We start from the raw sequence: 26,246 nt of genomic DNA, 5'->3' as shown, positions 1-26,246 counted from the left end.
AACCCTGGAGAAGCTGGCCCTATGAATGTGAGATGTGGTATTTTCTGAAATGAAAGCACGTTGTGAACATTTTCATTTTGAACTGCATTTACTCGACTCGCCCCGTGAGATAACGGCGTTTGGCCTTCGTTCCAAAGCGAATGTTATTGTTCTGCCTAAGAGCCGGTTCCGCGCACTCTGGCGCCGCACTCGAGTGCTCGTGAGAGGAGAATAATAAGTCCCCGCTATGCAGCACTCACACATTTACTCAGCACGCCCCGGCAGAGGCGTGCAGGCAGAGGATATGTCAGGAGGAGGCGCTGGCTGAGCCGGCTTCTCTGCCTCCCACGCCTGCCCTCCCCATCGTCATGGCTTTTAATGCACCCCGCCAGGTGAAGAAGGTAACGCAGTAAAGAAAGCGCTTTAATCGGGGAAGTGGCTGGGAGCGGGGCGAGAAGCGGGCTTATTGGCTCTTGTCATCATCAGCTGGAACTACACATGAAGGCAATGGTCTCCTTTCCCGGGAGAGAGCACAACAAATGAACGAGCCGCGCTCGCCTGCAGGAGCCCGAGACGGGGAGATTAAAGTTTGAGCGCGCCGAACATATCGCTCTTTCCTCTTCCAGGCGCAGGTATCCGGATGTTTTCCAACTGGGAGTCATATGTGAACAATTGAAAAGAGCAGAACAAAGGGACTTAACGTAAATTAAATCGACTTCAAGCTGATGGATGCGTATTGGATAACTTCTGTTTGGGGGGTGCTGCTGGCAATAACTAAGGGTGTCCAGGTCAGAGCTCAGGTACAGTGACAGCTTTACAACTTGTATTCCGCAAGTAGTCCTGTTACGAGACTTCTCAACTTGTCTCCTGCCTTCAGTTGCAAGACATCGCAATCTCGGTGTCACCATTTTAGTATAGTGGCTTTTATTTTTTACTGTGATTAACTACATTAAACCACACTTCTGCTTAAAGACATATAACAGAAATATGTTAACGATGCACATACCCCTTCTCTCTCCCGCCCATACCCCCCGCCACCCCCCCCCCCCACGCCGTACAGTTGCTTCTCTGTCTGCGTACATCCCTCCCCTACTTTCGGCTTCCTTTCCTTTCCCTCTCTTTCGCCTTATGTCTTTGCAACGCCCATGAAATCACACACGCACATTTACAGAACAACCTTACACGTTCCAGTCTGATATAAGCACGTTAAAACTCATGCATTCAAAATTGATATTTAGTCTTTCATGCATCTTTCCTTTGCAATCAGAAATGTTAACAAGTTTGAGCAGGAAGGAGTCCATGCAAGTGATCTTTCCAGGAAATATTCAAATCACATAATCAGAAACATTGCAGAGAGGGCACTGACTGCTGCGAAATGTAACATGGCACCAAGGTGGCATTTACAGGCAATTATTGCAGATCCCGAAGCAAATCACCCAGCTCAGCCTAATCACAGGTCAGCTGAATAATAACAGCGAGAGCCGGTGTTAATACATCATATTAAAAGGCTCTTTTAATCACTTAACTGGTAGAGCAATACTCCAATGTCCCACCAGAGGGCAGCAATTATTATTTCCGTTTGTAACCAAAACCCTAATCCCCTGTTCTCTTTGTTGAATATCTTTCTTGCAAAGACATGCGCCGTCTATTTAAACCGCAATCAATCGCCATAGCGGATCACATCAGCCGTATGTTCATATGGTATATAATATGTTATTGCTCAGCCATAGGGCCCTTTTCTTCCCTTTGTTGCGGGTTGGCCTGAGGCCGTTTAGGGAGGGAGCTTACTAGGAATAGAGAGATGCAAGCAAGATAGCTGTTGTACTAGCGCTCTGCTTGTACAGTTAGGAATATGGGCTCTCTGAATGCGGGTAACCTGTTTTTGAAGACACTGTGATTGGTGCTACCCCACGTGGGCATTGGAGTACGTTGGGTATCAAATAGGAGGTGTTTGGTTCATGCTTTTGAAATTGTAGGCAACAATGTTTGGCATGGACTATTTTACTGGTGTCGTTGTGTGGAGGTGGGAGGCTTACGGTTTATTTGATGGCTTGAGTGGGCTTTGGTAGTTGCAGCGTCAGAAGGTGCTGTCCAGAGTGTGTTTCTGTCTAGCTGGTCACCAGTTCATGAAAAAGGCATTGACTAAGACAACTGTAGAGTTGTAAACCTTGTGGCACAATTATAACTACCAAATTAACTACTACACAGCATTACAAATAGAATAGCATAACACATTTGCAGAACATAGACATCTATTCCTTACTGGTACTTGTCATCATGGTAATGACGCAGTTGTGATGCATGTTGTTTTCATGGGAATCATACATAAATGACGCCCTCTTTTGTGGGCCCCTGCAGTCACTGCAAAGTCAGACCTCTGTGAATTACCACGGGTGTCTTCTTTTTGGAAATGCATGGGGTTCCTTGTTTTCCTTGGTGGCTTCGACACCCTAGGGCCAAATCTGTCGATTGTCCACATGATCAAAATCTTCTCTGCCGAAAGGATGGGGTTACCAATGGGTTAGCCTTTTTCCCTTTACGCCCAGTTAGGTGAACCCACAAAGGTGAGGCACCATTTTCATCATGACATGTGTGGGAACGCGGGAAGGTAGGACATGTGTTGATGGTGGCATGTTTCAGTGGGTGGCCAGAGGGAAATGTCTGAGATTGTGTTTTTGTCCACAACATTTCACAGGCACCCATCTACCCCCACCCCCACTTCAAGAACAGATCCCAGGAATCTAGTGGGCATTGCTGGGCGCGGATCAAGCGATCCACACCCAGCAATGCGTCACAAAATGTGTTTTTGGAAAGGGGAGCATCTCCCCTTTCGCTCCCCTTTCCACAACACCTCCCTCGGTATCAACAGCACAATAGTGCCACTGATCGAGGTAGTTAAAGGTGGAAACACACCTTTATTTTCACTGGAGCAGCCATTAAGGCTGCTGCAGTGAAAATTAATTTCAGTTTCATGTCGGCGTGAGTTACGCACACCGACATGAAACTGAAGGAAATCCAACCCCCCGGCCATGCGGGGGGCACCTCCCCCTCACATAGCCCTAGGGTTGGATTACAAGACAGAGTGCCAGAAAGGATGAGCTATCTCGTCCTTAGTGTCAAGGACGAGATACCTCATCGCTGGCACTTGAGGGGTCAAACACCATCTTGGAATGTGCCATCATTGTGATGGCTATGCTTCTGTGTACAGAATCACAAAGGGTCCTTCACATTCAAAGCAGATTTTTATTTTTGTAACTTCTAGTGCTTCATTGCAGCCGCACTAAAACCCATATACCAGAAGTTTGTACAAATGTTATGTATGTTTATCAGCGTGATCCCACTCAAACAGAAGTGTACATATTTCTCAATATACGTTGTGGCTATTAACACGTTAGTTGAGGCCATGCTGCCAACTGTGGGTAAAAAATGTTTTTTTCAATATATGGTCCACATTACTTCCCGAAGTGCTTTTAATATGTTATAACACTGTCCAAGTGAATGCATCAAATGTATGATTTGAAGTAATGAAATGTTTAACTTTGGGTGCTTCCTATATTATGTTTTTCAAACGGCTCCAGTGTTTGATAATCCTAGTTTTTACCTTGTGTGCAGTTTTACCAATAAATTGTTAACCGAAAGGGCACACAATTTGGTAAACTTCATTAGTTGAGTCACAATTAGTGACTTTGCATTGTCTCCATTTGGTTTGCAACCCAATGTCTACCTCCGTGGACATTGTTTTTGTGAGACAGCATATACTACATTTGCCACACAGGAAATTCCCCTTCAATTGTGGCAAAACCTACAATTCAGTAATTCTTTGTTGCTTAACTGGTCTAATGCTGATGTCCTTTTGCATCACAAGTGTACAGCCTGGAGGATGATATCTGTGTTTCTGCCCCCTGTATGGCAGGGTAAAGTCAAAGAAGACCCGATCAAGGCTCTCAATTTGGTATAACGTAGCGAGCAGACATGCTTAAGCTTTCAGGAGGTGATGCAGGCAGATTCTTAAGTACAGTGTTTCCCCAAAGCCCTCATAAACGAATGTACACTCACTATTTTAGGTGATAACACAGCTTCTTAATATAAAATTGCTATATTTACCAAATATTCATATAAATACCATAATACCACTTTGTACTTGAAGTACTTATTCAAATATGTACACTCTATGTGCTACCACACTACTTAAATCCAGTAATAGATGTACTAACTGCAGACAGTTTTAAATAGGCAGGATGATTCTTAAGTGAAGTGTGACAGCATAGAATAGAGAAGGCAGGTTAGTTGTGACCATTGGCAGAAAACTTGTTTTGCCTATATCGATAATTATGAGGGAGGATCCCCCCCCACACCTGGGAAACCTGTAATCAAAAAGTCATGGGGCAACGTATGCTGTCTTTTACAGCCCAGTCCAATAATGTTCAATAACTTTGTACTTTCTTTTTAAAGGTTCTACCACCCCAAAGTACCTGAGAGACCACAGAAGAAAAGTATCCAAGATTAATCTGGGACCCCTGGATGTACTGAGGCTAGAAGATGTTCTTCTTCATCACAGTACCTTTGGTGCCTTGACAGGCGAAGTTGCAGAGTTTCTCGGCTTTACTTGACACTTCCATCTTAGGATGGACCCCCTTTGGAAGAAGGAACCACTGGGATGCTGAGTCCAAGAATAAAAAGGAACCAAAGTCTTTCTGAAGTGCAAAAGTTTTACTGTTCGCAGTGATCTCCTTTGGTTGATGATTTCTCTGACTGTAGAAGAAAATTAAACTTTCTGTGGGCTGCTTAAAGGCTTGGCAGATAAAAGTAAGACCCCTGGGATCCTTTGATGACTTTGGGGAGCAACAGGTACAGGGGTCACTTTTGGTGTCAGGTTTTGGAATATCTTTTTCGTCTTTTGGTTCATTGGTGCTACAGCTGCAGCACAGACCTCTGGACTGCTTCTGGTGGCCTGGACCACTGGAGTGGACCTCAGACCCTAACCAAGACCCCCAACAGACATTATACTGCACCCAATGGCTCTGGGCTCTCTCCGGCTGCAAAAAGTAGTCAGTGGTGATGGCAAGGATGTCCTTTGAAATTTTCTTAGGCAGTTTGGAACATTTGCAGCTTCGGGTGTCCAGCGGCACTATGCCAGAGTACCCCCTCTTCTGGGCGGTAGACAGCAACGGCTTCCAGCGGTCACAAAACAACCCTCTGAACCCTGAGTCACACCAATGGACTTCTCTGGCTCGAGATGTCTGGCACTCCTCTTCTGGACTTCGAAGACCCTTTTTCCAGATGGTAGGCACACAGGACTGGCTTCCAGGATACTTCGATGAAGAGCAGCAGTTTGCATGATGGCCCCTCATAGCTCGGGGAGAGGTCTCCTTTACAGGTCCTCTCTGGATCAGTCTTTGGGAGACCCGAACGCTTTTGGATTACATTGAAGAAATGCAGTAGCAGACTTCTCTTCCAGCTTGACTTCAAGGAACAGCTTCTTCTTGCTTCAGCTTCTGAGCAAATTGGCAAGTGAGAGGTCCCCAGATATACACATCCGCCCTCATTCACTCTGGCTGAGCCAGGCTCAGTCAACCAATCACACAGAAGGGCATTCATGCAGGCAGGCAGCCAATCGGGCTCACATGCATTCAGGCCATTCACTCCACCCAGAAACCCATAACAGAGAATGTGGATTGGGGCAAGTACCCAGCCTTTCAGCACACTACACTGCATTCATGTTGTTTTCAGTCAGGACTATCTCATTCATTGTGTCACGCACACAGAAAACAGACACCCAAAACAGAAAATGTGAGTTGACTCCCAACTCCATTCACACAGTTCCCACCCCTAGGGAGTACCCAAAACACACAACAACTGGGAAGGCCCCAGTCCGACTGACATGAGGCAGCCCCAGAGCCAGTGGCGTAACACAAAATGTGGGATCCCCCTGCGAGCCATGCTGAGGGGACCCCCACAACTCAGCAACAAATCATGGGTCGCGCCACACTCTGGGCCAGCCTAGATTCTCACGCTTGCGCAATATACACAAACGTGCTGCTGAAGGGGTATGCCACAAACTGCACTAGGAAAAAGATATAAATATGTATTTTAATGCAATATACAGCACACTTTCTGAGAAAAATTAACTATAAAGCCACAGTGTTTGCAATTGTTCTGTAGGGTAACACTGTTCCAATACATGTAAGTCACAAACAGTGCACAGGAACATGAATGCTTTGCTATTAAAAATACCATGCCACAATTAAAACATGTCCAACTGGCTGCACAATGTAGGCCAGTGTAGACACGTAATAACATTACAGTAAAGCATGCCAGGCCACTTTTAGACATACCTAGACTGGTTGCACCAAAATGCCAGTCAAAGCAATAACACTCATCAAGAAGAGAGCACACATTAAAGCCTGCATCTCTGCGGCCTCTACCAACACGGCCAAACTCTTTAAAATCTGCAAGGAACTGGTCAATCCTGTTGTGGTCTCTTCCTCTCTTGTTTCCTCCAAGGCCCTCTGTACGGCTCTCTGCTAAATTTCAGGACATCCTGTCCTCTATCTCCTCTTCCTCTCCCTCTTCCTCTCTCTCGGCCCCCTTCAGCCATCTCTACCTCTCCCCCTCCATTTTCTTCTTTGTCTCTGACAACACCTGACAAGGTTTCTAGACAAGTCCGATCTATGAAAGCGTCGTCTAAAGAGGTGCTCCCATGCTCCTCCAGAACCATCAAGCACCATATTGACACCCTTGCTTCAGCCTTGGCTGATTTCTGTAATCACTCTTTAGCCACTGGAATGTTCCCCTCTCCCCTTAAGCACTCCCTTGTGCACCCACTCCTCAAGAAGCCGTCTGCTGATCCTACTTGCCTGGAAAACTATTGTCCAATCTCCATCACACCTTTCTTGGGCAAACTCTTGGAAAAGCTTACTCTCTACATTGAATATGTTGGTTATCTCCATGACCAGTAGTCTGGCTTCAGAGCTGCCAGAGGCATTTAAACTGCTCTGCTGAACACCCGTGAAGATCTGCTCTCTAACCTTGATTCCAGCATTCCTTCTATCCTCACCCTCCTTCTTTCCTCTGCTTTCAACACGGTCAACAACGCCATCCTGATCAATCGACTCTGAGAACCTGGGCATCACAGACCAGGCCCTGGAGTGACTGACCTCCTTCCTCTTGGATCGCCTCCGCCCTCCCAGGTCCAAACTGGTCCATTCTCTCTGCCACCTCTCTCTACCTGTGACGTTCCCCAGGGTTCTATTCTCTCACCCTGATTTTTAAACCTCCACTTGGCTCCTTTGGCCCACCTGATATCTACCTTCTCCTCAAACTTTCAGTGTTATGTGGATGACTCAGCTTTCCTTCAGGCTCCCCTCAGCCTCCTCTCCTCTCTCACTCATTCCTGACAGTCTATCCGCGATTCAGGATTGGTGCGCCTCCAACGATCTCTGCCTTAATGCCAGTAAGACGGAGATCCTTCTCATTGGGACCCTGGCACCGGCTTTCCCTCTCTCACTCTGGCCGTCCGCCTTGGGCCCTCTTCCTTCACCTTCCTGCGAGGCAAAAACCTTGGTATCATCTTCTATACCACTCTCTCTTTCTCTCCTCACATCTCGTATGTCACCAAGAAGTTCCACTACAATTTTCTCCTCCTCAAAGGGACTCTTCCCTTTCTCACCTTCCACCAGAAGCTCATTGTCTCCAGAGCCCTGGTTCTCTTTAGGCTGGACTGCTACAATAGCCTCTTTCTCATTCTGCCTTCCTCTATTCTCCGTCATCTGCAAATAATCCAGAACAAGACTGCAAGACTTATCATTGGCCTCAAGCCCAGGGATCATATCTCTCCAGCCCTGAAATCTCTCCACTGACTCCTGGTGGCTGCAAAGATCAAGTACAAGACCCTTTGCATTGTCCACAAGTCTTTGTGGGGTAGGGGCCCGCACTACATCCAACGCTCTCTTCCAAAATACCTTCCTTCTCGAGCCCTTCGCTCAGCTACCTCCAACTCTCTAAGGGTTAAATGCTTCTCCAGGCAGATAGTGGCGGGTAGATCTCTCTCCTTTGCTGGTCCCTCCCTCTGGAATGGCCTCCCTGCCCCTTCAAACTTGAGCCAGACCATCTGAAGTTCCGGAAGTAGCTCAAAACTTTCCTTTTCTCCTCTGCTTTCTCTCTCTTCCTCCCCTGCTGACCTACCTGTCTGCTGCTTTTCTGACCAGTTGCTTGCATACCCTCAGAGTCTGTATGAGTCCAGGCTCTTTCTTGATCCATCCCCCTTACACTGTCTCTGTGCCTATCATGCACTTAGGGGTTGTAACGGTAACCCTGCAGCCCCTTGTTCTCCTTGCACTACCCATAGCTGTGCTGCCCTGGCTGCACTTACTCAGAGCATTGCAACCCTGTTTTCCCCTCCCCTCTCCCTTGCACTTCCCCCCTCCCTTTCCTCTTGCACCTCTCATTCTCACAATGACACAAGGCCTAGTGAGATCGTTTGTCTTGTCCTCCCTCTATCTTCCCTCCCTTGTCTTGTCACGCATAGAAATACTTGCGTACAGGTGCGTTATAAATGACTTTTATCATATCATTTTATCACAAAGGTCCAGAAAAATATACAATGCCGCAGTAAGAAATGGCTAGACTAGCAGGACCTAAATGCCAATCTAGCCAGGTAATTACATTTAGCAGGACTGCTTTATCAGAAATTCCCAGTTAAAAGAAAGTCATACCAAACTGAGGAATGACTAGACTGGCTGCACGAAAATGCCTCTCTAGCCACTAATACCACATATCATGCCTGCTTAGCCTGGACATGGACAACCATTAAGATTTATTGCACAATCTCGCCCCCCCACACATCTCCTCTCCCTCCCACCTCTCACCCCAACCTCCTAAATCAGCTCATTGGCCAAGAATTACCTCCATGTCCCTCTTCCTTGTCCCAGAGCATACGCATGAGGCTCCTTGCCTCACAGGTAAGTACTGGGATGAGGGAGAGTGGGAGTAGGAGTAATGAAGATTACAGGTAGCTAAGTCAGGCATTACCTCAATGTACCTCTACCTCATCCCAGTACTTGTTTAGGAGGCAGAGTAAACAAGTACTGCCTTATACATAAGTACTAGGACGAGGAAGAATAGGGCAGGAGTAATCAAGGCATTAAACACAAGTAGTGGCACAACACCATTGAGTTGACTGGGCTTCAGCACTCCCCCCCCCCTGACATTTTGGGGTATGTTGACTCAATCTGGCTGACCTTTAGAGCAGTTGCCGGACAGAACGGGACACAGATGTTAAATGGTACCTGGGTTTTACTGTTAATAAGGGCCCAGCAATTACCAACGTAAAGCATTTCACTGTTTGTACCTGCATTCAAATGCCACATTTTTTAGGCAATTGAAATCGCGATGTGGGTCTAGTACTTGCGTGCCGGGGAGTGATTGGAAGGGTAGAGAGGGAATAGGAGACTTAAAGGAGAGAGTTAACTGCTTGTAACATTGAAGCTGCACTAGAACAGTCTCATTAAAACGCGTAAAGAAGTTAGATGCCCCACACAAATAAGTTTGCCCCTCTCCACCACCTGTAAAGTTAGCGTCTCTCCAAACATTTGAAAGGTTAGCCCCCCGAAATGCAGGTTTTGTTGTGCCCCTGTACACAAGCACACACACCATTCACCATATACACACCCAGCCATCCATACATTTAAGTGTGCACTCTTTCACCATACATGCACACCCAGGCAGCCATCCATACATTTAAGTGTGCACCCTTTCACCGTATACGCACACACGCACACCCAGCGACCCATACATTTGTGTGCACCCTTTCACCATACACTCACACAGGCAGCCAGCTATACATTTAAGTGTGCACCCTTTCACCATACACTCACACACGTACACGTCATGGGGTTGAGGGGAGCCCTATTACTTCAAAAAGAAATTGGGGCTCATTACGGGTCTGGCGGTAACCGTGCCGGCGGGTTGCCACCAGCCCTGTAAAAAATTACCAGCGCCTGACTTCCCAGTGCCACCAGGCTCTTCCAAGTCCGGCCGCCGGGAATTCAGGCACCGGTAATTTCGGTAATCCCCATTCCCGTGGATTCCATAGGACTCCATGGGATTGGGTCACGGATGCACCGGCACTGTTGCTAACGGTGCCGGTGCTTCTGTGATGGGTCTGCCTACCATGGCCGCTGTGGCCGGCAGGGTGAGTCCTGTCGGGCACAGCGGCCCCAGCAGGTAGACCTGTAATATGCAGGTCCGGAAACAATGGTGCCGGTAAGCTTACCAGAACCGTTGTTTCCGGGCCGGTATGGTCACAATGAGCCCCATTGTTTCTTTTTGAAGTCACTCTAACTTTATTAAGAAATTAATCAGTTAAGGAGCTAACCGTAATGGAAATACTTTCTTTTTGAAGGCAGAGTGACTTCAAAAATAAACTATTTATTTTTGAAGTCATAGGGCTCCCCACCACCCCATGACATGCAGCCCTCCAGCCTAGGGTCTTCCATGTCATGGGTTGGGGTAAGCCCACAACCTTCAAAAAGAAACTTTCTTTTTGTAGTCACTCTGCCTTCATAAAAACATTATTTCTGTTGCAGAAATTACTTCTTTATTAATTCAGAGTGAATTCAAAACAAAACTTATTTTTTTTTGTTGAGAAAAAAAAGCATTTTAATTTTATTTTTTCAAGTGTGGCCCCCTCCCAGGACATGTGCTGGTGGGGCCCCCCGCACCACAGGGGCTGCGGGGGCCCCTGGTACGCCAGTGCCCAGAGCCTATATGATATTTCCACCAAACAGCCAGTCAGCGGGAAAGGGAATAGAGACATATTTGGGGTTTCCACCCAGCAGCCATTCAGGAGGGAGAAACAGAGTCTGGGCTTTCCAGGACTTTGGGAAACAAAGTAAAATGCAATTGAAACCAAGAGGCCATAGTGGCCTTTTTGCCCTTGTGGAGGAATCCATTGATTCCTATGGCAGGGCCTGGGCATTCCAAAAATGGAGGACACTCAGAGGCACTGCCAAGTCAGCATATAGGTGCCACCAGTCCATATCCTGCTCTATGGGCAACACACAGGTGCCCACCAATACACATAATGGGTACAAGGACGTATTCCCACTCATGAGTACCATAAGAGTATCCCATGGGTGTTGTTCACTAAAAGATAAAATGAAAAGCTGAACTTTGAGAGGTCCAGCTGTACCCCATTGGCAGAAAAGGAAAACAAAAACAGAGAATTGGGAGGACTCGGAGGCCCTGTCCCTCCATAAGGCATTTTCAGAATCATATGCGCCCCACCAGACTGAGGTTAGGGCATCCGATCTCCCACAAAATTGTTGCTCTCATGCAGACGGTCAACATACCTTCTGGAAAGGCTATCTGCGTTATGATGACTCTTAACTGGCCTGTGCTTACTGGTAAAGTCTATCCCTTGCAGGCTAATGGACCACCTGAGCAGTTTGGGGTTTTCACCCTTTATCTGCATAAGCCAATTTAAGGTTTTATGGTCAGTCTGGACCTCATAGGCGGACCCAGTAAGGTAAGGTCTAAAATGCCTAGGTGCCCAAATTATACAAAAGCACTCTTTTTTCAATAGTGGCACCCCTTAAGTTCCTTTCCCCTGAGTTGCCTACTGATGAGAATTATGGGTTGCTCGCTCCCTTTGTCATCTAACTGAGACAAGACAGATGCAATTCCGTTGTCACAGGCGTTTGTTTGCACAATGAAGCGATTGCTGTTGTCACGGGAACACAAGACATATGCGCTGTACAGATTTCTTCAAGCCATCAAGGCCCTCTGACAGTCCTCACTCCAATGAAAATTCCTATGCTGTTTGGGTGATGTCAGAGCTGTCAGACGTGCAGCAAAGGTGCCATAGTCTGTCCTGAAGTTTCTGTAGTACCCAGTGAGGTCCAACAAGCTTTCACCTGGGATTGAGTAGAGGGAGTCTCCCAGTCCTGCACGGCTTGTTCTTTACTAGGGAGAGGTTCGATTTAACCCCCTCCTACCTCATGACCAAGGCAGGTAACCTTCTCCTGTGCTATCTGGCACTTGGTTGCCTTGATAGTGAGGTTGGCCATTTTCATGGCCTGCAACACTGTATCTAAGTGTGTCAAATGCTCTTCCCAGGTTGCACTGTAGACCTCAATGTCATCCAGGTAGGCCACACTGAAGGCCTCCAGCCCACTGAGTGCATGATTGAATAATTTTTGGAAGGTGGCAGGGCCATTCTTCAACCCATAAGGCATAACTCTAAACTGATAAAACCCTTCTGGTGTTAAGAAAGCCATTTTCCCCTTGGCCTGGTCAGTTGGAGCTATTTGCCAATAGCATGATGTGAGGTCAAAGCTGCTCACAAACTTGGCAGCACCTATCTTGTCCACAAGCCCATCAACCCTGGGCAATAGGTGTGCATCAGTCTTGGTGACTGCATTGACTCCTCTGTAGTCCACACATAACCTCCAATCCTTGGTGCCTACCTGGGAACTTGCCTTGGGGACAAGGACCACTGGGTTGGACCATGGGCTGGTTGAGGGCTCAGTGACATACATGTCCAACATCTTGACAACCTCTGCCTGGATGTGGTTATTTACAGTGTCTGACATCCTAGAACATCTGCTTCTGACAAGTACACTGTCACCAGTGTCAATTTCATGCCTACACCATGGGGTGAGGCCTGATGTCAGTGAGAACAGAGGAACATACTGCTTGAGCGAAGACCTGCAGGTCCTTACCTGCTCTCTTGTCAGATCTGGAAAGAGTTACACTCCGCCCACTGAACCATCCTGGGGGTTGCTATGCAGCAAATCAGGAAGGGGCTCACACTCATCCTCTTCTTTCTCTGAAGCTAGCAAGCGGAATGAGGCTTCTCTTCTCCTGTGGAAAGACTTGAGGATTTTGACCTGGAAGACTTGAGAAGATATGCCAGAAACACCCATGTCCACCAGATAGTTGACCTCACCCATCTTGGAGATTATCCTGTTGGGTCCAGTCCACTTATCTGCCAAAGCTCGGAGCTTGGTGGGCTCCATCACAAGGGACTCCTGACCAGGAGTCCAATCCACTTGTGAACCCTTAAGTTCATGCCAGTATGTGTTCAATAATAAGCTTGCCTTAAGATCTGCTGTTGTCTGGTCCATCATCTGTGCCATCCTCCTTCTGAGGTCTAACACATAGTCCCCCACTTGCTTGGCTTGACCTGGACGGTTGGTCTCCACACCATCTCGTACTAAGGCAGGGGGCCACCCCACTGGATGTCCAAAGAAGAGCTCAAAGGGACTGAAACCAACACCCACTTGAGGCACCTCTCTGTAAACAAACAGCAGGCATGGTAGTTGGCGATCCCATTTCCTCCTTAGGGGCTTTTCCAAAGCACCCAACATGTCCTTGAGAGTTTTGTTAAATCGTTCAGCCAGACCATTGTTCTGAGGATGGTAGGAAGTGGAGAACTTAAAGGTTACACCACATTCCTTCAACATAGCTTGCAAGACATGAAGTTGGGTCCTCTGTCAGAGATCACCTCTTTTGGAAATCCAACTCTGTTAAAGATGCACAGGAGATCCCTGGTAACCACCTTGGCTGTTATGGTCCGAAGGTGTATAACCTCAGGTTACCCGGTGGAATGATCTACCAGCACCAGGATGAACCTGTGTCCACCTGATGTGGGAGGTTTAAGGGGACCAACAATGTTGATACCCACCCTCTCAAATGGTCTGTCAAAAACCAGTGGCAAAGGCAATATTGGGGCAAAGACCCTGCCTCCGGTCTTGCAAGACAATTGACAAGTGAGACAGGTCTTGCAGTGAGAACCCACTTCTACTCCCATTCGGGGCCTCTACAAGTAGGTTGGGAGCCTTTGCTTGGTCTTGTTGGTGATGAGATGAGCAGCTAAGGGCATTCCATGGGCCAACTGTAAAAGGAAGGGCTTGTATACCTGAGATACAACCAACCTCTTGACCTCAGCAGGTTCAGGCTGAGGGGGCTCACTGTAAAGAAGCTCACCCTCCCAAATAATCTTAAATGATCTAGGCACATCACCTTAAATCTGGACCTGGGCCAGTTTTATTACACCATCAAGAGAATGGCACTCTCTTTGACCCTTACAAAAATCCCCCCTAGTGGGCCCAACTTCAGCCAGCAGGCATTGAAAGTTGGGGTGATCCTCTGGGTGGAGTACCTCTCCCAGAGGAGGGTAGTCTGTCTCTTCTCTCTCTGGAGTTCAGTGAACGGTCACCAATGGACCTAGTCCTTCAGGCTCTGGGACCACAGTGGGTGCTGTAGAAACGGCAGGAAGAGAAGGAGCCCCCTTCACAGAGGTGTTCTTCTTACTTTTCCTCTTATCCTTGGGTTTCCCCTTTGGCTTGGGTAACTATCAGTCAGATCCGGTTTGATATGTGACCTTGTGTCTGCAGGAGAATTCAAGGCTAACCCATCTGAAATTAACCCCAGCTCGACTAAGTCATTCCCCAACAAAATGTTGGCAGGTAGATTGTCCTGAACGAAGACAGGACACTTTGCTGTCTTGTCATCAATTGAAATGGTGACTAGGGCTACATGAGATAATTTGGGAGGCCCACCAGCTAACCTGTGGTTCTCAGAGGAGCACCTACATAGTCCCTCGGCCCGAGAAGGGTCCTGTCCCTCGGCCTGAGAAGGGTCCTGTCCACCACAGCCATGCTAGCCCCAGTTTATCTCAAACCAGTGGAAGGCTGGCCATTTATGAGAACACTTCTCAAGAATCTTCTAGTGTTCTGTGGGATATTAGTCAGTACTTCTGAGTACTGTTCCCGGGCCCTAAGGGACACTAACGACATTTCTACAGGAGCACCTAGGGTGATTCCTGGAAATGAGGGGAGGACAGTGGCCTCCACCTCAGGCATAGAGTAAGGGTAGGTCAGGCTGACAGCCTGGACATAAAGTACCTTACCTTTACACTTGGATCACCCTTTCTGTGGTCCAAGGCCCTGTGGGGTATATCTACCAGCCCAACAGAAATCCCTTGCATCACAAATCTGCATTTTAGCAGTTACAAAGATAATGGCTGCGCGGTGTCTGCTGAGCACATATGGGGCAAGATGGAACATAGACCCCCGAGAATGGCTGCATTTCATTTTCTTCATGTGAATCCAAAGAGAAAAATTCAAAGGCAGAATGGCTCAGCGCTACTATGCTGTCATCTCAAAACTTAAAACTGCACAAGAAAATGTCCTGTATTTAAAATGACTTTGCACTGGTGCTACTTTCATCTTTAAACATCACACAGTTTGGTTCTAGTAAAACACAGCCATGTCCATCTATTTCAGGTTGAACACCATCAAATGGGGGCCATCCGTCCCTGAACAGCATTGCTTTGTCAAATAAAGTCTGTAAAATGCAGGGAATTTAATTTCAGTCCGTACAGCAGTTATTCACTTTGGAAACAAAATAACACACTCAAAACACTTCAAAAGAAGCTTTCTCTCTCCTTTGCCTGGTGTCAGTTTCAAAGAACCCATTTCCCAAGCATATCCCTGTGTATAGAAATTGACCAGTGCTATGAAAGCCTTGAGAAACGAAATGCTAGGAAAACCGCATTGTGTAAAATGTACATGAGCTAAGACGCACACTTGTAAACCCTCTTTTGCAAAGCAGTGAAAAGACACGTTGAAAGCTAAATGTGAAATCATGACAAATACTTGTACAGAAACAGTATATATGTATGGGACTGGGGTAGTTTAAATGTATGTTATATTTATTTACAAACAAACTTGAGTTCTGGGGAAGAAAGAGAGAAAAATAAAAAGAAATGTGTTTGAAAACTCCAGAACCAGTGTACAATGAGTAATCCACAAGGGCAGCTATAAGCTCTGCGCTAGACTTCTATTTGAAAGCCATTCCTCTCACTTCACAAGCACTCTGGAAAACCTCTATGCTCATCCTTGTCCATTTACCATTTTCAATAGTTTCCATTGTTTGTAGTAAAGTTATCAGTATACACTAATAGAGCTCTAAATCAATAAAGAAGTGTGGATATTTTGTAGTATCTAGGTTAAACGCAGAGTCTTAAAACCAGCGATCCACTGCTGTACCACCAGTGCAAAGATTGGATGGGTTTTTTGTACTTCTGCCTTCTATATGATGGGGTAAAGGCACAGAACACACCAGCAAGGCTCTCAATTTTGTATAACGTGGCAAGCAGCCAGGCTTAAGCTTTCAGAATGTGACACAGGCAGGTTCTTAAGTACAGTGTTCCCCAAAGCCCCCATAGTAGTGTTCCCCAAAGCCCCCACACAGGAATGTACACACACTATGTTAGGTGATAACACAACTTCTTCATATATGATATAAGGTTGCTACCTTTACCAAATATAGATATAAATAATAACACTTTGCACTTGGAATACGTATTCAAGGAATGGCACATATATGCACTTGATGTGGTACCACACATTGCTTAAATCCAGTAATAGATGCACTAATTGCACACAGTTTTAAATGGGCAGGTGGATACTTAAGTGAGGTGTAACAGCATACAATAGGAAGGAAAGGCAGGTTAGTTGTGAACAGTGGCAGAATACTTTATTTAGCTTAGATAGATAATTCTGAGTGAGGATCCCCCCACCGGGCAAGCTGAAATGGAAAAGTGAGGGAGTAACATATTCAGCCTTTTACAGCCCATTCCAATAATGTTCAATAACCTTGTGCTTTATTTTTAAAAGTTTCTACCACCCCAAAGTACCTGAGAGGCCACTGGCGAACAGGATCCCAGAGCAATGTGGGACCCCTGGATGACTCCTGAAGCTAGAAGATGCTCTTCCTCGTCACAGTACCTTTGGTGCCTTGGCAGGCTAAGTAGCAGAATTTCTCGGCTTTACACAACCATTCCCTTTGTGGATGGATACTCTTTGGAAGAAGGAGCCACTGTGTTGCTGAGTCCAAGAATGAAAAGAAACCAGTCTTTCTGAAGTGCACCAATTTTACTCTTCGTGGTGCTCAACTTTGGTTGGCGATTTCTCTGACTGTAGAAAATCTGTGAGCATGAAACTTGCTGTGGACCCCTTAAATGCTTTGTAGATCATAGTAAGTCCCCTGGGATCCTTCGATGACTTTGGGCAGTGATGGGAGCATTGGTCACTTTCGGTGTCGGGTTTTGGAATATCACATTTTTCCAACTTCAGTTCTTCGGTGTTGCAGCAGTTGCAGGGAACTCTGGATGACTTCTGGTGACCTCGACTTGATCAGTTGAGTGGACCTCAGACCCTCACCAAGTCTGAACCCTCAGGACGTCTTTGTTAGCTTCTGGTGGCGGGAAACCCACCGACTGACCTTCCACTGCACACAATGACTCTGGGCTCTCTCTGGTGCTAAAACATGGTCAGTGGTGATGGCAATGATGTCCTTTGAAATGTTCTTAGGCAGTTTGGAACATTTGCAGATCTGGGTGTCGAGCAGCACTATTCCAGGGTATCCCATTTTCTGGGCGGTAGACAGCAACGGCATTCAGCAGTTACAAAACACACCTCTGGACCCTGGGTGCGAGCAATGGATCTCTCTGTCTTGAGATGTTTGGCACTCGTCTTTTGGATTTCGAAGACCCCTTTTCCAGACAGCAGGCACACAGTACTGGCTTCCAGAATAATTCAATGAAGATCAGCAGTTTCCACGATGTTCCCTCGTAGATCAGGGAGAGGTCTCATTTGCAGGTCCTCTCTGAATCAGTGCTTGGCAGACACAACACCTTTTGGATTACATTGAAGAAATGCAACTGGGCTTCAAGGACAGCTTCTTCTAGCTTCAACTTCGACTTCAGCTACTGAACACATTGTTAAGTGAGAGGTCCCCAGATATACACATCCATCCCTCATTCACTCTGGCTGAGTCAGGCTGTCTGCATACATTCATGAAGGCAGGCAGCCAATCCGGCTCGCAGGCTTTTACGCCATTCACACCACCCAGACACCCATAACCAAGAATGGGGATTGGGGCAAGTACCCAGCCTTTCAGCACCCTACATTGCATTCATGTCAGTTTCAGTCAGAGCTGTCTCATTAATTGTGTCGTGTCACACACACAGAAACCAGATACCAACAACAGAGTATGTGAAGTGAGCCAACTCCATTCACACAGGTCCTATCCCTTGGGTGTACCCATAAGACACACAACCTGGGGAAGGCTCCAGTCTGACAGGAGGCAGCCCCAGAGCCATATATGGCATGTCCACCCAACAGCCAGTCAGGGGGAAAATGGAATAGAGACATATATGGTGTTTCCACCCAACAACCATTCAGGAGGAAGGAACAGAGTCGGGGCATCCAGGACTTTGGGAAACAAGGTAAAAGGCAATAGAAATCAAGAGACCATAGTGGCCATCTTGCCTTTGTGGAGGAATTGATTGATTCCTATGGCAAGGCCTGGGTATCCCAAGAATGTAGGACACTTAAAGCCACTGCCAAGTCAGCATGTTGTTGCCACCAGCCCATACCCTGCTCTGTGCCCAAAACACACATAAGGGGTACAATGGTGTACTCCCAGAGCCATATATGGCATGTCCACCCAACAGCCAGTCAGGGGGAAAATGGAATAGAGACATGTATGGTGTTTCTACCCAACAGCCATTCAGGAGGAAGGGACACAGTCGGGGCATCCAGGACTTTGGGAAACAAGGTAAAAGGCAATAGAAATCAAGAGACCATAGTGGCCATCTTGCCTTTGTGGAGGAATTGATTGATTCCTATGGCAAGTCCTGGGTATCCCAAGAATATAGGACACTCAAAGCCACTGCCAAGTCAGCATGTTGTTGCCACCAGCCCATACCCTGCTCTGTGCCCAAAACACACATAAGGGGTACAAGGGTATACTCCCACCCATGGATGCCATAAGGGTATCCCATGGCTGTTGTTCACCAAAGGATAACATGAAATCTGCACTGCCAGAGGTCCAGCTGGACCTTAGTGTCAGAAATGGCTCGACCTCAGTGGCAGAAAACAAAAGGAAAACACACACACAGAATTGGTAAGGCTATGGCTAGGAGGACCTGTCCCTCAAAAAGGCATTTCCAGCATCACAACACTGTCTCTGATATTCTGGCTCATCTTAAATTTCAGCTGTCTCGGTTAAATACTCACCAATTGCTTTGTATGATATTTTTAATTTTGTATGATAAATTGCTAAAAGTTTGGACACAGGAAAGTTGATTCTGATCATTCTTTTGTCTTGGTTCCAATAGAGCTTCTCTGTTATTATTGAAAGCTCTTTTTGAAGCCCTACAGATGATTTTCTTAGGGTATGCCCTTTTGACCAATTTACAACTCAAAGTTTTAGCTTCTATTCGGAATGTGTCACTTCTGCTGCTAGTGCGCTTAAGCCTGCTTAAGCCTTAGAAATCGATCTGGTTGACTATGCCTGTTGCTAGCGATTGACACATCACCATCCTCATTGTGCTGTCTCCCCTTGTAACGATGAGTGGCATTGCAATTGGAATATGTGTGAGGTGACAGTGGGCAGTCCAAAGTGAGGCTGTGGCTATTTCAAAACAAATTGAGGACCTATCTTTGTGCCTTAGAATATTACGACATTAAATTGAGTGGCATATACTAAACATATCTAAATTATCTAAAAATGCCACTGTAAGGTAAGATTGGTAATCCTTGGGGAACTTCTGCCTTGCCAAAATTTGTGATTCATCAGAATCGGGTGAAGGAATAAGTGAATTGGTTCAGGCAAAACTCGAACCGTGCACATTTTGGGATGGTTACAGTCTGTGAACGTTACAAACTTTTTGTGAGATAAAAAAAAAAGAAAACTAGGTCCATTTGCTACCAATTTCAGAGATTTTACTTACATTTGATGTCAATATTCTTTGAACAAATAATTAATATTTATATATTTAAAATATTCTAAAATCTTCTAAAGAAAAGTCTTAAAAATATGTTATTTATAATATTTCTGTACATCTTAACATGTCTATGCAATTTGTTACTATTTTATTACATTTGGTGGTATTATTTAATACATTATTTCTATGTATGAATATGATTTTTTATAAGTTTCTAAAAATGACGTAAAATATATTCTGAGATGTATACATTTTTTCATATTATAATACATTGTTTGGCATTCTATTCAGCGCGTGCTTGATTATTGCTTATTTTTAATAATAACTTAATATGTTAATTGTTACAAATAGTTTAAATGTAATAAAAAAAGTCATTTATACATTTGTAAACAGATGTAAATTATGTGTTTGCAATTTGTAACACATTTATAGTTATTCACCTTGCTGTTGAGCTCGCCAAAGCTACTGGAGTTCACTAAAGTGCAAGAATGTAATGGAGATTCCACGTGATTTGAGGACATTGTGAATGGGCTACAGAACACTTTGAACTTTCAAAAAGTTTCCGCAAAGCATTTGAGATGTTCATAGGTTTCTCGCTCCTACTCGCAAGCATTAATGAGGTTCGCTGATGGCCCAAACTCCTCTAAAAGAGATTCAGAGGACCATTCAGAGTGCAAGTACCTGCCAGCTACCTTCCTGTTCTCTGGGTTGTGCTTCTCTGTGAGTGGGAGGAACAAGGCTGATACACACAAAGTGATACATGCAAACTTGTGATTTTGCCATTTCAGAACATTTCCTTTGTGTCAGCTTTACATTTGATTTCGTTTGTCAGATTTTAATTTTTTTTGCAAGTTACATGAGGTCACTCCCTATTCGAGAAACTCTTTCCGAAAACCGTTGTGATACACTTTGGTTTTGTAATACTTTCCTTTATCCTTCCTGACTCCACTTATAAGACACACCACAAGAAACATTTGAGAAACATTCAAGAAAACATTTGTGAAAAAAAACTTAATGTGATGTACACTTCGTAAAACGTTTTGAAAAACTGTCCTTGGTCCCCCACACAAAACAAATACAAAATGAAAACCTGCATATATCTTTTTCCTTAGCCACCCTCCACCCCCCAGAAATACGTTTTTCTATTAACCTCTACCCTTCTGCGATTTTGTGTTATTTTCTTAGCGATCAATAGAAAAAAGCTCATACTGCACCTCTTTGGGAGCTTTTCATCTTCAGGCAATGAGAAAGAGGGGTGTGCTGTTGCAGATGTATTAAGGGAGTATGCACAACAACTTGAAATTGAGACCGATACCTCTACTGGTAATCTAGACTATACAGCAGCTTGTTGTCCTATGGATTAGATGTTGGCTATGGGGCGGGGCGTGGTGGCCGCAGGATTTGAGGAGCTGTTGCGGTGGGAGACTGATGGTGAGAGGCAGCAGAAGAAGGTAATGCATATAATGTGATGCACGAGCATAGGGAGATAGAGGGACAGGAGGTGGAATATCATGTTATGTTATGCACCTTGTATCCAGCATCCATCAGCAAGGTAGTGGTTTTGCAGTGTTGCGGCTTGTTTGGAAAGTTCTGTATTTTGCCCCTGTCTGTGGTTGCCAAGCACTAATCTGTAGATGAAAGGAAAGCAGGAAAGGAAAGACACGTAAAAACAAACTGGGATGATGCAATGGCACTGATGGTAAAGGTGTTTGATTGTGTAGGCAAGAGTGCATCGGTCATTACTTCATTACTGGCAGTGGATTAGATGACATGCTGATTAAAAAGAAGCACAATAGCATTTCTTGTTCTAACAAGCATCCTCCAATGAATGAGGTTTCCAGAACATTGAAGGGAGTTAATGAATTAGTCAGAGGATGGCTGTGTGATTTATTAGAGATGTGCTCCTCAAGCATGCTCTTGAAAGGTGGAGGCTAAATTGGCAGGTAATGCTTTGAGGTGCCCCCCACCAATCCCCAAGGAATTAATCGGAGGCTTCCAAGGCAAGTGTCAGAAGTGACAGGACCACACATTTCCTTGTGTAACGGTGAATGCAGGTAGCTCAAGGGAAAGTGGTAATTCGGAAGGGGGGGACATCAGTCCTACAAGATCCATATGTGTATGGTCTCCCGATAAGTGCAAGTTCATTGGTGCAAGAGAGGGTGCATGGGGGATGCTATCATCTTGATGTGTGGCGGATTTGCTTATCTTAATATGCAATGCCTTTAGGTAGGACTGTTTAAAGTTCCATGGTGAAGATGACTGATACATTAAGGGAGGAGAAGGCGCACCCTGATCAGATGAGTTATGACCAACCAGGGCCATTGACAAACCAGCAAACATGGAGTGTCATGTGTGTACACCCCCAATCTGCTTGCTTTCAAATAGCCAGGGTTGCTATGGCAGAATATAGAAAATCCATTAGTCAACTACCCACACAACACATACACTCCCTTTCAGTGAATGTCATGGGTTTTTACCAGTGCATGCTATGTTCTTGCAACTTACTAGTGTCATACTTACCCCAATATAGCAACATTTGTGTCCAAATTACAAAGTTGCTCCTTAACACTCTTCCATTTCCCACCATCTTGCATCATTTTGAACACTTCTGTAAAATGTTTGCAACTCTTTCCACTGTTTTTGTATGTCAACATCCGTCGTCATCGCGGACCTTCCGGGCAGTGCCACGTGACCATGCACTCACGCGCGGCATGATGATGTGTCCGAAAACGAGTCTGCATTTCACATTGGGTTGGTGCTTCGAGGACAGTTCAGCACTGCATTTTCTATTGATCTAGAAACTTTCAAGCTCAAAATATACTCTTGCACAGCTCTTACACCTATTCTTACTTATTATCCATTAACAATCTAGTACAAAGCACATACTTGGAAGAATATTAGCAAAACTGATATTTATCACAAAAATGGCATCATCTATTCCCATCCCTCCTCCCCAAGAGCCACTAGTACCACCAGCTGGAGGACATACACAACAAAAAAAATGTAGTACTTCTAAAGACAATGAAGAGGACCACAAATGTGAGGTAGAGGAAGTGCCTACCTCTAGCACCCAGAGAGAATCAAGGCTATGGCCGTTCTTTACCGCTGTTGGGAATGTACCAAAGGCTAAAGCTGCCAAAGTGAAATGCACTGAGTGCAACGTTTTACTCAGTTGCAGGCTACCTGGCCAGTACTCCTATTGAACCACCTCCATGTTCCACTACACCAAATCCAACCACCACAATGCTCTCAGAAAGGTTGTTCCTTTCTTATGAAGTAGTAGGCTGTCTTCCTCCACCTCGTCTTCCTAAACCAATACTTAACCACACAGTCTACGTATGCGGGACACAAAATCCCATTAGCTACCTTGCAAGCGATAAAAAGAGGCTTTTGATCCATATCTTTCGAAGACAACAGTACTCTGTATACACTGCAACACACCACTCTTACAGGGGGAAGCAATTTCAAAGTGCTTTTGAAGCTGTAATCAAGGAATATGAGAAACACTGCCCCCTACCTTAGATGTAACAGACACACTACATCTTCCCTTGTCCACCTGCCCCTCCATATTTGTGGTTGGTGCCTCTTCCCTCATTTCTCTCCCCATCTTACTTTCTGACCTCTCCACCAGCACAAAAAATAATAAAAAAACCCACCAAAATAAGGAAGGTTCATTTAGAAAACACCTTTCACAGTTAAAAAATAGAACAAAAAATATATAATCTTGTAGACTCCATCTACTTTAAGAAACAAGGATCGGCCTCTATTCTTTTGTTATATGGGGGCTGATACTCAAAATGGGGTATGTAACAATGTGAACAAAAGGATAGAGTATACAGCTACCCCTCCCTCTTGTGTACAGGCCTGGTAGTTCCTCAATGACTAGTGCATATGTAGAATACATGCTAAACTGTGCAACGCTCACTCTTCTGGGTTAATAAATGGAAACATGTATTAGACAATTACCTATAGTAAAACTGAAAAAAACATACAAAATACATTGATACATAAAAACACTTAAACAGTAAGGTGTTAGTGGGAGTGTATGCTTACCATGTGGAAAATAGTACATCTGGGTGCTTATGCTTATAACAATGTCCAGAATAAATGATCTTGTGTTCCAATTCACTTGATATAACTGGATACATTTTGTGATTTCACAAGTGGTAACTGCAAAGCATTGCCCTGTGGATTGCATGGGAATGTCTATGTATGTGCTTCAGGATGTTATCTATGGAGTGTTGTCGACACAACGTGTTTCAGCCCTTCTTATGGTGATTCGCACATCTAGCCGATCATCTGTTTTGGTATTATTAGGCCTTCATCAGAACGGTAAGTAATTGTTCTTGAAGTTAATTCATTCATCTAACCCTTTTAATATAGAAAATCTGGAAATTATTACAACACATGGGGATCAGTCCAGGTGGAAGGTCCTTTCCGCTCTCGTGGAAAGAATTCTTAGAGGGCGCACTTCCTAGATTCAGGTGCGAACCTCCCAAAACTTATTTGTGCAAGAAGCAAGTAGTGTTTTCTGTGTTCAATTCAGTCCTTCTTGCTTCTGCCTCTCTTCGTAGGAATTCTAGTCCCTTCAGTTTCCTTGAAACAGACCAAGGGCGGCTTAGACGGATGCCCCAGCTCCGTGCTGCGATATCTCTGCTGTAACCGAAAGGGACTGGAATTTTTACAATGGGTAATTGTCTAATACATTATTACGTTTTTTAACCCAGAAGGGTGAGTGCTGCACAGAGAAGCATTTATTCTACATCTGCACTAGTCAGAGAGGGACTACAAGGCCTGTACACAGGAGCAAGGTGTAGCTATACTATATCCTTTTGGTTACATTGACTCCATCTGCTTTTCGTTTCTCAGTAAAGTAGTTACACTCAATGAAATTCTTCAACATTTCCCTTAGAATTTTGTGTTACGCAAATGAGAACTATATTCTAGAGAAAAATATAAAAGGACAGACACAATTTTCTGTCCCAAATACATTTCTCTAGCATACAAGGACCATAATCAATGCACCTTTTCTACACAGTCCCCTTGTTAGGCCATGGATCATTAAGAGACCTGGATGGCACATGCACACCACTGCAGAGGGCAGACATTCTACCCTTTTTACTTTTATATTTGTGATACTCCTTCAATGCCTGCTTTCAAACAGTCACACATCCATCCACCAATCACTTCTAAAAACTGTACATATAACCCTATGACCATATTAAGCTTCCACACACTAACTGCCACTTAACAATATTCTACAAATCTTTAGTATCTGCGTTTCCCTTACTTATACAAAACATTTTACACAGTGCTCCTATAAATGCACAAATGCATTGTGCAGTGAGAGAAGTACATAAATAGTAGGGGCAGTACGGATGGGCAAGTGCTCATGAGAACCCAGGAGGGAGTTGCCAAGGGATGCCAAGGTGAGATGCCATTGGCTAACTACTGCAGAAGAGGAGTCCCAAGGGTGGGATGCATCTTAACCATAACATCCCTTTAACAAAGGTTTTTCTGTCATTTTAATAGGTTTTCGTGGTGTTACATAACTGTATATCAGTTATTAATAATTCCTCTTTTCACGTGTATGAACGAACTATAAAACTTCTTTAAGAAACATATTTTTTGGAACACATACTTATGTCTGTCGCTATCATTAGTTTTTGTACTTACATTCTTACCCTTTGGAAAAATAATACACAAGACATATTTCCAAAAACATGCTTTCAGATCCTTGCCAATGCTTGTTGCGCAAGTATGTTGTAATCTAGTCCACCACTTCAGGCTTTAACCGCAAGCAGAATATTTTCTCCAATTCAAACCTATTGCTTCAGCCATGACACATTCCCATGCTGCATGCCCCAATAAACAAATTACAGTATACATTTCTCCTTGCTGACAGCCAGGCCCATTGCACAGACATCAAAGTTATATCACTGTGTTGTGTACTTACATTTTCACACTTTCAAAAAAACTAAACTTAAGACATATTTGTAAAACCATGCTTTGAAGTTCTTGCTGACCATCCTCCTGCATATATTCTGCAATCCCATCCAGTACTTCACCCTGTGCCCACAAGCAGATTTTATTTTCCCATTGAAACCTATCGCAATTTTTGAAAATCGTTACCACATAGCAAGTCGCTGGTGGCCATGCCCACTTCAACCCCATTGCTGGTCCCTCATGGTCATGGCCAGTAGCCGGATCCCTGGAAAATCTGGCCACTGCCCGTGGCCACAGGCTATACCTCAGCCACTAACTGTATATCACTATTTTCTGCACCTACATCATGACACTTTTCAAAAAATAAAACAGGGACACATTTACAAAACCATGCTTTTAGGTCCTTGCCAAAGCTCCTTACATGGGTCTGCTAGAAAATCCGCTCATGCTTTATTTCTTGAAATGTGTCAAAATGTACCTAAATAAAATAGTCACATAACCTAGCTCCCACTTCACAAAA

General features: G+C 44.9%; 1 protein-coding gene across 1 annotated transcript in view; it reads left to right on the top strand.

Annotated features, from left to right (window-relative positions):
- The first annotated feature begins 253 nt into the window (after positions 1-253).
- PTH2R (parathyroid hormone 2 receptor) overlaps positions 254-26,246 on the top strand; it is a 1,139,291-nt gene continuing 1,113,298 nt past the window's right edge. The window contains exon 1 of the mRNA XM_069615613.1: positions 254-779. Coding sequence (XP_069471714.1) covers positions 705-779 — 75 coding nt within the window. The 5' untranslated portion in view covers positions 254-704. The remainder of the gene's footprint in view (positions 780-26,246) is intronic.

The sequence above is a fragment of the Ambystoma mexicanum genome, chromosome 9 (genome assembly GCF_040938575.1).
Source record: "Ambystoma mexicanum isolate Mex_15411 chromosome 9, UKY_AmexF1_1, whole genome shotgun sequence".
NCBI classification, from domain to species: domain Eukaryota; kingdom Metazoa; phylum Chordata; class Amphibia; order Caudata; family Ambystomatidae; genus Ambystoma; species Ambystoma mexicanum.
The sequence above is the reverse complement of the archived record's forward strand: the minus strand, read 5'-3'. Positions and strand labels throughout refer to the sequence as shown.